This window comes from Gouania willdenowi, chromosome 21 (genome assembly GCF_900634775.1).
Source record: "Gouania willdenowi chromosome 21, fGouWil2.1, whole genome shotgun sequence".
NCBI classification, from domain to species: Eukaryota; Metazoa; Chordata; class Actinopteri; order Blenniiformes; family Gobiesocidae; genus Gouania; species Gouania willdenowi.
In genome coordinates, this window is record NC_041064.1 from 30,264,736 (window position 1) to 30,280,192 (window position 15,457).

At 37.2% G+C, this 15,457-nt stretch overlaps 1 protein-coding gene across 14 annotated transcripts in view; it reads left to right on the forward strand.

The window, feature by feature from the left end:
- tns1b (tensin 1b) overlaps positions 1 to 15,457 on the forward strand; it is a 248,990-nt gene that overhangs the window by 191,600 nt on the left and 41,933 nt on the right. For 12 of the 14 annotated variants that reach the window (XM_028436798.1, XM_028436791.1, XM_028436801.1 and 9 more), the window contains 6 exons: positions 185 to 297; positions 371 to 431; positions 1,957 to 2,032; positions 5,369 to 5,498; positions 5,582 to 5,647; positions 6,728 to 6,850. In XM_028436798.1, coding sequence (XP_028292599.1) covers positions 185 to 297; positions 371 to 431; positions 1,957 to 2,032; positions 5,369 to 5,498; positions 5,582 to 5,647; positions 6,728 to 6,850 — 569 coding nt within the window. The remainder of the gene's footprint in view (positions 1 to 184; positions 298 to 370; positions 432 to 1,956; positions 2,033 to 5,368; positions 5,499 to 5,581; positions 5,648 to 6,727; positions 6,851 to 15,457) is intronic. The other 2 variants (XM_028436793.1, XM_028436805.1) reach the window with 1 other exon arrangement.

The following is a 15,457-nucleotide window of genomic DNA, read 5'->3' on the forward strand; positions in this document are numbered from 1 at the left end:
ATAACAAAATAGGTTATGTGCCATTTGTGTTTTGGAAAAGTTGGAGCAGCCTAACGTTGAATATCTAAAACGTGTAGTTTTCAAAGTAAAAAAATGTTGCATAGAGCAGCTCAATGCAAGCTTGTGTCTCTCTGTCGTGACTGAATAACTCTGAACATCATGATATAATCTGTTGATCTGTCAGGTATGTGGAATACTTCAGTGGGCTGCTCTCTGGACACATCAAAATCAACAACAAACCCCTCTTCCTTCATCACGTCATTATGCACGGCATCCCTAACTTTGAGTCCAAAGGAGGTGAGTGCCATGCCCAGATATTCACTCATGCACACTTTTTATGCTTTATAATGTTTTATTACTTGTGTTGCAGGCTGTCGACCCTTTCTGAAGATCTATCAGGCCATGCAGCCTGTCTACACATCTGGGATCTAGTAAGTAATACAACACGTACTCTGAACCTCGTTTATTAGAATCCAGGGATAGCGTGCTTGTAATTGCTCAATAAGTTTAAAAAAGTCTTTATAGGCTTTCCCCTGACTCCAAATATACATCTACATTATTATATTTATTTTGCCTCTTCAGCTGCTAGCTCCTGTTTTCTTTTCTTCAAATCCCGTAAACGTCTCGTAATATTTGTGACTGTAAAGCCAACAAAAAATGTAGCTAGGCATGTCTGTGGACGCCTGAAGGATTCTCCTGCCAGAAGACAGGAACCTGCTGCTTTTTCTGAGCCAGACAGGAAACAATGGATTCAATGATTTTATAGTGTTGTTCAAGGACTGAAGGAGCTTAGAGGGCTAGAGGAGGTGAGTGCTGTACTGCCCTCATTTGAAGACTCAGAGTATTACACTTCAAGATAGATACCATAGATAGATAACATTTAAATAAGAGATTTATCTTTTGTTTGAATGAAAGTCATATAGCAGTTTTATTAATTCAGCTTTAAAAGGACAATTGTATTTAGATATTAAGTATTGATCCAGTAGAAAGAAAAAAACAAATAGCAAATAAAAATGAAATACTGCCAAGTTTCATGAGTCAATCAATATATATATATATATATATATATATATATATATATATATATATATATATATATATATATATATATATATATATATACACTGTATATATATATAAATAAATATATAAAATTTATCATTATTGTTTACGGTTTTTTTTTTTTTTTTTGTTTTCTGTTCTTTGCACCAACTAATAAGTTAAATTCCTTGTGCTATTTTTCAACTGTTCTTTGCGTATAAAAACCTTATTGATTCTGATTCAATTTATAGGAAAATCCATTCGGCAGATACATAAATAGTTTTCTTTATATTGGGCAAAATAAATAAATCAATATACTCAAAGTGATCCAGCCCTTGCAACACTTTGAGAACCTCTTAACAAGTTTGAATTTCTAATTGCTGATAAAACACCAAAAACATAACAGTGACAATTCCATTTTTAGAACAATTAAAAATAACTCCTGCTTATGTTCTCTTTAGTTATTTATTCTAATTAAGTGCAAATACTTCCACTGATGTATTTCATAATAATAATAATAATAATATTAATAATAAAAATAATTTAATAATGTAAAATCCAATTCTAAAACAAATACACAAACATCTGCACACTCTCTGATCCTGCTCAGATACCCTCATCATGCTTTCCCCCTAATTTCCTTCACATGCTTCCTATTAGCACTTTCCTCCTTTGATCCTGTTATCCCGTTTAGACAATCATAGTCATGTAGACACTAATACCTTAAATTAGCCTAAGACTACACCCACTGCAGTAATAATGTGTGATGGCCATGATAAGGGATTAGTAGATCACGTGTACAATGTAATATATGTAGTAGAGCAACACGTGTCGGAACTTGTGGGACGGACTTGTGTTGTGTGCACTATGTGGTGTTTGTGTGTAGATTTAACAGGTGATGTGTGTCTTTTGCAGCAATGTTCAGGGTGATAGCCAGACCAGCATCTGTATTACCATTGAACCTGGTCTTCTTCTAAAGGGGGATATTCTGGTAAGAAACACTACACTGCACATTTAGAACCAGGGTTGGAGTCAATTACATTTATCAGTTACAATTAGGTTTTCAATTACCCATGTTCAATTACAATTCAATTACGATTATAGTGACGAGCATTTTTTCCAATAACAATTAAATTCCAATATTTTTTTTATCCTTAGAAAGTCAATTACAATTACGTTCTGAATTACTAAAGTTCAACTAATCACAATTTTTGAGCCTGAACCTAATAAAAGTTAACCTTCCTCTTGTGTTAGCTTTCATTTTTCATGATAACGGGTCCTAAATCAGCTGTAATATACACTTAAAACAAATATCTATCATCTAATTTCTTTCCTTTATATTCCTAATTATGAAAATATAGGTTTTACTTATTTTGTCACTATACCCCTTGATTTAAATCTTTTTTAAATGGTAAAATGTGGGAAAGCTTGATATGAAGCACATTTCAATAACTGCTAACTACATATGTGTTGAAATGTACATAAAACTGTAACATGGTTCCCCAGTTTTGTGCAAAATTATTATATATATACACATATATACAGAATTGTCATGGCAATTACAATTACAAAGTCAATTCTGAAACTCAATTACAATGGCAACAGTTTTTAAAAATTAAAATCATGCCATAATTGTAATGAATTATCATTCACGCAATTGCAATTATAATTGATCCCAACCCTGGTTAGAACCACATCACAAGGTCAAACTTGTTAAGGTCAATTAATTACTCAGACAGTTCTTTTTTATGATATTGTCAAAGTGATTTATGCTACTAATTCTTCCATTAATGCACACACTCACACACAAATGTTGTGTGTGTAATTTCTATTGTCAGGGTACCGGCACAACGGTTACTGCAAAAATGTTCTTTTTCAAGTAGTTGAAACTAAGATGAAGGCCAAAAATATCTACTTAATTTCAGTTAACAGAACAAGAGGGAAAACAGCTGCAGAAAGTGGAAAATGTATGCCATGAGTTTTATTGTTCCGTCGAATCGAGGGAATCCCGTTGGTTTTTCCAGTCTGGCGAGCTGATGAAGGTTACACATACCTTTTACAGAAGAATCAGAACTGTAAAATCCAGGGGAAAGACATTTCAACTGTTTCCTATTTAGTTTATAGACCCTCATTAGCTCGCAATATATTGATGGAAACTATGATGTCAAAGAATTCAGACTTCCAACAGCAGTTGGGAATACTACATGTATAATTTCTACATTACAAATTTATACTGTAAGGTGTGCAAGCAGTTGAAAGAGATTTGACCCAGAAGAGATTTAATTCAAAGTAACACTTTGTCCATTGGCATGTTGGAAACAAGCCTCGGTTAATATAACATCCAGGGAATCTATCGGCAGAGTTTCAGCCTCTGTTGTCACCAGTGAGGTTATGGCTGGTGAAGCACTGACTTGTCTGTTTTTTAAATTAATTTTATTTTAAAAATGCCTTGTAATCAGTCAAAGTTATTTGCCCAGTTAGACTTCAATCCAAAAAGATACAACCAAATAAAGTAGGCAATGGTCGGTGTCAAAACAAGCAAACCATTGAAGTATCCATCCTTTTACGTCCCCTGCTTCCCCTGACTGCATGGCCCTGGTTGTCAATCGGTTTGTTCAAGTCTTGGTTTTGACTCGGTCTTGACTACCAAAGGTCTTGGTCTTGTCTTGGTCTCGGTGTATTCTGGTCTGTGGGCAAGTCTTAGTGTGCTTTCACACCTGTTTAGTCCCAGACTCTGATAATTTTATCACCTTGGTTTGGCTTGGTTTGCGTTCAGAGCGTAACTTCTGATCCACACCGGCTAACCACTTCAGTGGGCCGTTACTGCAGTTATCTCAGCAGAAAAACAAAAACCTGAAGTAGAGGCTCTCATCTACGGGTCAAAGCGAGCACCTAAGAGTGCGCAGAAACTTCTGCATTGTCTATCTGTTTTTTTTACAACATTCAACAATGGAGCAGCAACAAGTTGCCGTGCTTTTGGTGGATTGAAAGCCCTATTTTGCACCCTTGCTGATTCTCCTGATCACCCGCAATGCCGTGCGCTCTACTTCATTTCTGATTCTTCCTGTTTTTACTTTGATTGGAAACTCTCAGAGACCAGTAGAAACAATTGATCTGGAATTTGCCTGTTTGATCTGCTCTAGACTTTGTTTGCGTGTTCAAACCGCCTATCGGAGCAAACAAATTCTAGAGTGTTTTGAAGGCACCCTACTCAGACAGTATGGTTTTGAGTACAACTCTAGAAAATGTACCCAGAGATGTGGGTGACAATGCACGCTTTGGTCCATCAGGACACCTAAATGACAAACCAGACAAAACACCAACGGTGCATACTAGCCTGTGAAGATGGCAACATGACACTGATTAAACCTTCCTGAGGAGGCAGGTACTTTACAGAGCACCCAAGGCTACTTGACAACTACTCAAGATGGATCTCTAGCTATACACACCAAATTCAAAAACCAAATACCGGTGGATACAGTATGGACACACTTTCTTTCGCCATACAGAGAAGTACCATTTCCAGCAGTTTCAGTTTGAATTAGGTGAACCTATAAATATTCCACACATCTGGAATTCTGCAGTTTATTGAAAATGTTCCTGGAACATCATCTTAAATTTGGACAGAATAATCACAAAGTGTTTATGCATTGTCACAATCAGTTTTCCCTGCTATTCCAGTCTGCTCAGGCACTTTTATTACTTTGGACTTTCAAGCCAGATTTATCACTAAGGCAAAATGTTTGATGACAGAAGGTAGATTTCTACCATTCTGCAAACTTAAGCATATGTTTGCATCATCTTTGTCCATTACAAATCTGAGCCACAAGAATGTAAAGAGTGCATGAGAGGTGGAATAGATTCTCAGTGAATGGAAAGAAGATATAAAAAACCCAGAAAAAAAAAAAAAATACTGTTTTAATAGTAGGGAATTTTTTTTTACAGCTTGGTGGTTGTTTTTTTTTACATTTTACAAGTAGAGTTTGCCGGTTGTTTGGGTTCAGGTTAATTTTCTTCCTGTAACTGTAAATGTGGAATTTGTAAAATCATCCTGTGTGGGGTTTGTGAAGCTGATGCGTTAACAGAACCAGATGATATGATAACGCTTTGGAGCATTCCTACAATAGGCTAGGAGCAATTATTGAATATATATATATATATATATATACATCATAATGTGTTGGTTTTTTATGGTTTTTCTTTACAATCTGTGAACTTGACTTTCCATTAAATATAAGTGACTCACATGTTTTTCAAAGTTTTCTCGTTGATGCACATGGCCACGTTAATGCCTGAATGTCTTTCTCTCATGGCTTTCCACCTACAGCTGAAGTGTTACCACAAACGCTATCGCAGCCCGTGCCGGGATGTGATTTTCCGTGTGCAGTTTCACACCTGTGCAGTTCATGACCTGGGGATTGTCTTTGGAAAAGATGAGCTTGATGAGACATTCAAAGGTTGGAAATTTAGAAATGAAACACTCCTTTAAGGCCTTGTGTTTGAAGGGAGAATGACCTTTTCTCTGCTATCGTTTGAACAGATGACAGGTTTCCTGAATATGGAAAGGTTGAGTTCATCTTCTCATTTGGACCAGAGAAAATACATGGTAAGGATCAATTTGCTGAGTTTTTCCACAATGCTATATATACTTTACACTTAATGTTTCCCCTACTGATGTTTTTTTTTCTACCTTTGATTTAAAGGTCCAGTATTATGCTATTTTTCACCCATCTCCAATTGATCTAAGAACCCCACCAACATAGTATTTGAGGTTTTTTTTCTCAAGCTTGTCTGTTTTCTGGAGTCTTAGCCCTCTGAAAAGTCACTTTCAGAGCGCTCCTCAAAACAGGCTGTTTTTGGGCTTTCGTGCATATGCATATGCGTAAACACACACTGAAGCAGCGTGTGTGTTTACACAGCAGCAGCAGCAGTAAATCATTAACAGTCTTCCTTCTCCTCCTCACCTCTTCTGACCACAGAAATAGTCGATTTAAGACGATAGTCCATTGTTTTGTTCTACCACTGAGTCGCATTGAGTCAAAAACACGTCAGATCATCCCATAAAGGCGATACAAGGTGGTATAATGGCTACTAAAAGTGAAACTGATTGTGAGAGCTTTTCAGTTTATCTATATACTGGATTATCTACAGTATATACTGAACATAAGCAATAATAAACATATTAACTGTGATATTAACTGTAATATCAACCTTCCTTTGCTATGTTTGTTTTACCTGTGAGGTAGTTTGAGAGGGAGGAGCTCACATTCTTATAGGGTAGGGGGAGCCAGGATTGTTAGGAGGAGGAGTTTCTGTGTTATGAGTCATAACGCAAGAAAAATCCAACTCGCCCGTTTGGAGCTGACTTTTTACAAAATGTGGAATAGCAAGGGAGGGAGGAAACAGAACTTTTTCAACTTTATCCCTCTGAATGAGGCTAAAGGAATGTTTATCACTGTAGCAAAACCATTATAAAGTGAATTTTTCATAATACTGCCCCTTTAATGAAGAAGCCATAACATGCAGTCGCATAAACAGTTACTGGGGAAAAAAATCCAAGTTAGATTTACATTTGTAAGCCGTTAAAAGCTTACAAAAGCCTTATTATAGTTGCAATCAGAAAAAAAATTCCCTTTTTAAGATAATTAGATGTTCACATGGTCTCCTGGACTTGTTTCTATTTCTGGTCAAGGTATGGATAACCTGGAGAACGGACCGAGCGTTTCTGTGGACTATAACACACAAGACCCTCTGATTCGCTGGGACTCGTACGAGAACTTCAACCAGAACTGTGAGGACACGACAGATGGTAGGAGCAGTGGGAGCGTGGTGCTGTCCTGCACACATTTCATTGTACAAAACTGTATGTCCACGAGTTCCCCAAACCAAGATCTTAAACTCATATACAAACACACACACACAAGCTGAGTAAAAGAAGCGGAAACTTTCTTTCCTCCCCTCTAGTGGGCTGTAAACTTAACAAGGTGATAATTCCTCTAGCTCTTTACTGCTCTGCCATGTGCTGGTTCAAATTACTGAAAAAAAAATCAATGTAATATACCAAAATATGCATAGCTGCACATTTACTGTAATCATCTAGCAACTAACTGGCTCTAAAAAAAAATAACAATATTGTTCCAACATTATGAATATTTATTAGTCTAATGCACGAGTCAAACTCAAGTTCCGAGGGCCCAATCCGGCCCTTTGGAGCATCCAATTCAGCCTGCAAGAGTAAGTGAAAATGACAGACAAAAAATTAATCACTGTGTAAATGAAACTCAACAATATTTGCAGGGGCTTTTTCCTGGTGCTTACTGTATATTGCATGATGGCAGTCAATTTTAATGTTAAACTCTAAATTCTTAAAAAATCTTTTAATTTTCCTCAAATTATTAATAGCATTTTCCTTAATAAAATTTAAATCTGTCACAAAATCAAGGAAATTTAAAGTAAAGATCCTATTGGGACTGATATCTCATTTATTGCTTGGATACTATTGGTTTCTTACATATTTTGTATTTTATGTATACTGTAGGTAGAAGTAAGCAAACTTGGGCACAATAATGTTAAAATTTCTAACTTTCCCACCTAAAATCTTTGGCCCGCTAGAGATCAAACTGCTTCGTATTTGGCCCCTGAACTAAAATGAGTTTGACACTCCTCGCCTAATACAAATATTCTATGCAAAAAAGGGAAACAAATGTTGTTTCAGTTAAAACAAACATTATTATTTTGAATATATTTTTAGATATACAGCTCAGACTAGCTGTAAGTTTTGCCCCGCCTTCAACTGTAATTCTCCATTGATCCCAATAGAGAGGGTCCCCTTTATGGGCAAGTTTAGCAAACACTACACGTGACCGTGGAAACGCATTTTAATGCTTCAGGGAAACGTTGGGACAGTTTCTCAGTCTTACACACACGCTAACGACGCTAACGTCTCCAACAAGGCTGCGTTTGTCTTTGTCCTGACACACAGGGAACATTCAGATCTTCTCCATTCACTTTAAGGAATTTTTGTTACACTTTTATCTCTATAAAACACCCACATGACTGGGTCAAACCCAGGTCAGCTTTAAGGTCTAACTGCTGTTCAGGCTTAAAAGCGAAGAGGCCTCCTGTCAGTATATACTGTAGCCTCCATGTAGAAATGTAGAAAATGCCTGTCTTTTGGCATTTATAGTGTTTCGTAATCTAATGTACAACTAAGATGTCTTCAGGAACTATCTCGCTGTAAATTTTTTTTCAAAAGCTGTATTTTGTTAACAGATTTGATCATTGCCTAGATGTAAATGATAAACCACGGTGAAAATCAAGGGACTGTACTCTATTGTCTTATGGAGCACAGTGAGGGACATTCCTGGGCATGAACAGTCTTCCTCCTGAGAGATTGGTGGTCCCTGTGTGACCAATGTGTGTACAGTATATATACACTATGCTCAATCAACCATGTACCCTTAACATTGAAAATGACAAAGTAGCTTGGCTCTGGATCAGACAGATTTACAGAGACAGTGTCTACCAGTCTGCATCAAATCAAAAGCATAATTATATATTCTTCCTGGTTCTAACAAGTTAAAACAACATATAAGTTTAGTTCAAGCAGAAAAACAAATAGTCAAATCTGTTGTTGTTAGAGGTACTTCCAGTTTAGAAGGATATTACCATTTAGAGGTAGTGTTTGAATGTTAAACATCAGCTCTTTGTTTACTGGACAGTTTGCTTTTTGAATAGAAAGCAACGGCTTACACAGAGGAACCAATGCATTAGATTTGCACAGAGTTCAGGGCGATCGCGGCTATTTGGGGGACCAAGGTTTTTACTTTTATGTATGGCTCAGATGGTAGAGACCCGCCTTCTTCTGTTTGAGATGTTTAATTCCAAAGGCCATATTTGTCTGTGTGTTCACTGGCTAACACTAACCCAGAGTTTTCTCCCTATGGTAGATTAGACCCTTGTATTGTAGCTCTGTCACTATCGGTGTTTGAATGTGTGTGAATTTGTGAATAAGTCTGATATTGTAAAGTGATTCAGGACAACTTTAGTGGTTGTTAAAGCAATATGTATATAAATGAAATCCATTTAGTGTGTACTTTGTTACATGCAATGAAAATCAAGTTTTTTTCATAAATTACAAAGTGAGCAACAATCAATAAACACACGACATCAATGTCTGCTGATATCAAAAGTCAACCCATAGCTACATCTCAGTCCAGCTTTTACAAGTATTTATACTGATCAGTAGTTGGGAACGGTACTTTAAAAAGTAATTAGTTATAGTTATTCCCTACTTGTTCCAAAGAGTAACTGAGTTAGTAATTGAATTACTCTATAATAAAAGTAAACTAACAAGGAAAGTAACTATTTGCGTTACTGTTAAAAAAAGTTGCTATATGTCAAAGAATTCATATTTTTTTAGCAGTTTTCACAAGTCAGTTGAAATGAGTAGAACAGCCAGGTGCTTGTACATTACCTTTGATATTTATTGCACATCAACAAACTGCAAGAGGTTTATGCTGCACTTCAAGTATTATCTTGAAAAGTAAACAGTTTAGTGTGTGTTACTCTGTTGCAAATTAAATCAAATTCTCACAACCTGAGACAACTGGTGAAGTAAACAACCTGTACTTCCAACTATTTTGTTCACAACAAAAGTACATATTTAAACAACAAAAACGTTTGTTTAGCTAGTCTTAGTCCTAAATAAATAATTCAAACTCCCAATCTCAGACAACAGGCCTGGTAGACATTCTGTACTTCAAGTATTTTCTTCAAAAGTAAACAGTTAAATAATATAAAGTGTGTTTGCAGTAACTGTAGCAAATTAAATAAATCAAAATCTATCAACCTGAGATAAATAGGCTGGAAGAGATAGGATGCTATATTTATTTATTAAAAAAGTAAACAGTTTAACAAAATGGAGTGCTTTTAAAGATTGAACTTTAGCTCCTAGATATGAATCTACCATTCAAACACTCCTTCTAAAACACTCAAGTGTATCAGTCATGTATCCGACTAACCCATGTAGCCTAACCATCCTACCCTTCAAAACACTGGTTGAGTGCTTCTAAGAAGAAGCAGCAGCATTTCAAACTTCTTGTCTGTCAGTATGTTCTTCTGTGGGGAACTCTCTACGGGTCACTGGATGGAGTGGCTGCATTGTATTTGAGTGCTGAGTTTCTTTATTAGTGGGAATCTATTAAGAATGTCCATCCCTTGTGCTCCTGATTTTAAATAGTCAGCGACTTGGCTTTCCACAGAAGCAGAGGTGTCCTCCTTATCCTCAAAGGAAAATAATTCATCCTCTATGGCTGAGTCGGTGCTGAGGCTGCGCGTTAGTGCTTTGCTACCTGTTAGCTGGTCTTCATCATGGGCACTTTCCCGGCACTCTGCCAGCAGACTTACCTTGGCGTTGTCCTTCCTTTCCTGTGTCCGCAGCCAACGTAGTTTAAATCTGGCCAGTGTCACCTCAGCCAAGACGGCAGACTTGCTTTCCAGCATCTCTGCAAATCTGGTTTTGATTGCCTGAAATGAGACACACACACACGCACGCACGCACGCACGCACGCACACACACACACACACACACACACACACACACACACACACACACACACACACACAGCAATACACATTATGAGAAGAGATAAACATTTCATTTTATTTTGATTTCATAGTTAATACTTAGTTCATGTATTCAATGTATTTGCAATACATACTAGCTCTTGCCTTGACAACAGCCTCTGGAGGATTTGGAGGCCACTCTTCAAGTCCAGGGTCTTGGAGATCAATATCTCCAGTGTGGGTAGGAGGGTGCCATAATAACAGTCTTCACCTTGTAGAATGTCAAGGGCTACTGTTAGTGGCTTCATTACTGTGCAGTATTCTCTGAGGAACTGATACTCCCGATCTGTGATGGCCTTCAACCCAAAATTGTAGGAAATGGTGTTCAGCTCGGCGATTGGGAATTCACAAACACGAGCAAAGGCATCAAGAATGAATGAATGAATGAATGAATGAATGAATTCATTAATACATTTTATTTCATGAAAGGAGTTCCATGTGGTTGTACAGGGGACAAGGAGCTTCCTTTCAAGGACTTCACCCACGATCTCTGCAGCCACTGTGGAACAGCTAGTGTTATTGCACAAAGCTGTGCATTTGGAGGTGGTACTTCTGTACACAGCTTTTACGTCTGTATGTAGCCACTTGTCCACATCCGAGCATGAAATAAGGTTTGCTGTGTGCGATGCACATCTGTGATGTGGAGGCAAAGTCACAACATCCACTTCCATACCCTCTTCCACATTCATGTCTTGTAAGGCATCATCAAAAGTCACATCATCATCATCCTCCTCCTCCACAGAGTCATCACCCTAAACAGGCTGCTAAACTTTAAAGGCTTTCACAAAGTTCAAACCATTGTCTGTGACGGTAGCTGTGATTTTGTTAGAAATACCAAAGGATGAATGGATATTGTTCAATTCAGTAGCAATGCTGTAATATGTATGACGGCCCTTGGAACGTCTGCAGGCCAAGGCTGCTTTCTTTTGCTCCATGCTGCGTGAATCTAGCCAGTGGGCGGTCACACCGAAGTAACTGCGGTTGTGCGCAGTCCAAATATCTGCAGTTGTAGATAAAAAATCCAACTCTTCAAAACTCTTTTTAAGCTCCGTGTTTATTTACTCAGCATCTAGGTGTTTCGCAAGCATCTTTGTGCATGGCATACAGGCCCCTGCTTTCTTTGCTATTTTAGCAATAATGGCTCGAAATGAATCATCCTCCACCGTCGATAATGGCAACATACTTTTAACCATATACCTGCCTATCATACGGTTGACTTCAGCCTGTGTCATCATAGGTTTTTGTTGTGAGGCAGAAATATCTAGCTTTTGTAGCTTGGGTGACTTTGCTCCATGTCCTTCTTTGCTAGTGGATGGCGTGCTATCATCTGTGGCTGAGGTATTGGTGTTTTTGGCTACTAGCTTTGTAGATGCGTGCGTCGTTGTGAGGTGCTTCATTAAATATGAGTTGCTTACAACGGATGTCGACAAAGTCTTCACTCCTAGATATAATGTACACTTCACATGCACGTTCTTGCCTTTGACCACAATTATTTTAAAGTAGTGTTTGTATCGCCACCTTAAAAATGCCAACTTTTCATCGGACTGCTCCGCGCTCGCCATCTCTGCTGATTCATCAAATCTGTAGTGGTTGTGTGTGGTGCGTGTGCTGGCACATTTGTAAAAACACTGGCTCTGATTGGTTACCATGAAACATGACTCAGCCTTAGCCAATCATAATCGCTTACCTCATTTTTAACCCACCTCCTCACTACAGCTGTATATTAAACCAGGGGTGCTTTCAGATAACAGTTTATTCAATCAATGCATTGTAACGCATTTAAAGTTCAGTAACGTTAACAGCATTGTAATAGCGTAAAAAGTAATTAGATTGCCCCGTTACTGAAAAAATAACGCCGTTACCTAACGCTGTTGTTTTAAACGCTGTTATTCCAAACACTGCTGATCAATGCATTTTTTTTACAAGCTGGTCATTCCACCACACATACTGTAAACCATTGCCAGTTAAGCTCACTGACAGGATAGGGATCTCTTATCGATACAGGTCATAACTGGTCATCTGCTAGAAAAAATTCAGAAATTATCCTCAAACTCTTTATATACAATATATAGAAATTGATTGTTTTTCTCAATTTTTTTTTTGCCTGACTTGAGAGGTGGAAAGGGAGCCGGGGGATTCTTCAGTAAGAGCTTATGCAGCCATCTCACAAGCACAACTGTGCACCTCAGTTAGGTTAACTTAAAAAGATATTCACAGATTCAATTTTCTCACATTTCCTGATAAAAACACATATGTTTAAAAACCTGTTCATGCAAGTGAAAACTAGCGTTGTGTCGGCGATCTGTGCCAGACCATGCCTGTGATGTAAAACACTTTCTTCCCTGAAGCAAAGTTGTTTTCTAATCCTTTAGCTCCTGGTGCGTCCTCCAACTGGACTGCGCTCTAAAATCTCTATACCATGACTGATTTATAGGAAAATGTCTGAAATAGCACAAGAAACATAAGCAAACAGGCAATGAAAGCAAAGCGCAGCACAAAGCAGTGCGTTAGATCCCTGTTATAGAGACTTTTAGACTGATCAATCAATTGATCAAATTAGGTTTTTATAAAACCTTTACACTTTATAATAACATTAGAAAGCAGAATAGTCAAAATAAATAGAATATATATATAACATAACATATGCACTCACACTAAATAGCATTTAGCATGTTCTTTATATAGAGTAGTTACATCCGTGTGTGTGTTTTATTGGACCCCCAGATAGTCAAAGGTCAGAGGCTATTGGGCTTGTTTCTATCAGTGCCCATAACGTGTTTGTCACACACACACACACACACACACACACACTCGGCAGCAGCTTGAAATAGGCTCTGTTAAAATAGAATAGGTCTAAGTCTTTTACATCCTGTAAAACCTGAAGGTGAGCATGTGTTTGTACGTGTGTGTGTGTGTGTTTGAGTTCATTTTTGGCAGCCTTATCTCCATCTGATGTTGATACTGTCATCAAATCTAAATTAAACTTTAATGAGCTCTCGACTCACACACATAAGTACACACACAAAATGAAAGTGCACATTGAAGCACTTACAATCTCAAGCTCCCCTGTAGCTACGGTATTTGAAACATTGAGTGGTCGATAAGTCTTCAAATGTGTCCCCTTTTTAGCCTTCTTTTGACTTGATTTATTTAGGCTGCACTAAGGTTCAGGTCAGAAAAGAGACTCCAGATATTTTGTTACATTTGGGAATTGGCTTCACACTTGGTGAGGGAAAGACTATTCGGCCCTCTAAATAGCTTTGGTTGGGAAGGGGAAAGCTGGTTGAGGACATACCCTGTGGACCATTGTTTTTGTTTGTCTCCTAGTTGGTTTACTGAAGAAAGCCTTCTTACATGACCTGTTCATCTATCAGGAACTGCGTAGTCTTTGAATTATAGGGCCTATGTTTTTGTTTAGATTAAATTTGGTCATCGGTATTCATGTGGTGGTTCGCTTTCCAAAGATTGATGTTGACTTTTACTGCATATTGTGGGTTCCTAGCTCAGAGCAACATACAATGCAATATATCTCACAAAACAAAGCTACTGCAACTTTCACATGTGGTCTCTTAGCATGGCCGACATTGCACACCATGTTGTTACGATATTACAAGATTTTTTCCATGGGACAATGTTTCAATGACAGTTAAGTGTTATTACACAATGTTCTCAATCTTATGTTATTACCGGCGATGAAACACCAGTTTCAATGTTCTACAAATAAGGCAATTTTGAAGTATGCTCATGAAAATGACCTGGCAGTTTTCAGATTAGTGAATATATGGAATATTAGGGAACAGAAATCCTTGTGCATATACAAAGAAAAACCAAGAAGAACTTGGAACCGGCAGATCTACAACCTGGTGCTGCACTAAAACGGTTTGCGACCACGGGATTATCCTTTTCTCCACCTCTGACCACTCTTGACATTAACACTGTGGTCCATTATGCAGTCTTGATATGCTTTTTAAGATGTGAAATTTCATCGTCTTCCAACAAAAGTCATTTTCCCACAATAGAATAGGATGCTTGCACTACTGTGGTTAACAGTAAATGGGTGTCTGAGAGGTGTGTGTGGGAGGGATCATGAATGTGACAGCAGATATTGATCGCCGCTTGTGGTGGGACAGACCCCAGGGTTTTTGTTTACTGCTCGGCCCCAGTGAATAACTCTCCTGGTCGACCCATTGCTGGGATAACTGAAAGAAGAGCGTGAGAGAGGTGATGAAGCGGCCTAATCGTGACAAACGTTGAAGGAAATGAAAACACTTCAACTTTGAGATTTCACAAGAGCCAACATTTCATTATATTACATAGTCCCAATTGCTGTTTGTTAGTTGTGTGTTTTTTTTAATATTTTTTTTAAAAATATATAACTACTTTTACTATATATATATACTAAATATATATATATAGTAAATATAGTATATAGTCAATATATAAGTATATATATATATATACTTATATATTTACTAAATATATAACTACTTTTACTATATATATTTACTAAATATATATATATAGTAAATATAGTATATAGTCAATATATAAGTATATATATATATACTTATATATTTACTAAATATATAACTACTTTTACTATATATATTTACTAAATATATATATATAGTAAATATAGTATATAGTCAATATATAAGTATATATATATATATATTTATATATTTACTAAATATATAACTACTTTTACTTTGTACTAAATCTGAAAAAAACTCAAGGAATGAGATATTTAGTTTAGAAAACTGGTTCCAAAACAAGGGTACGCGTACCC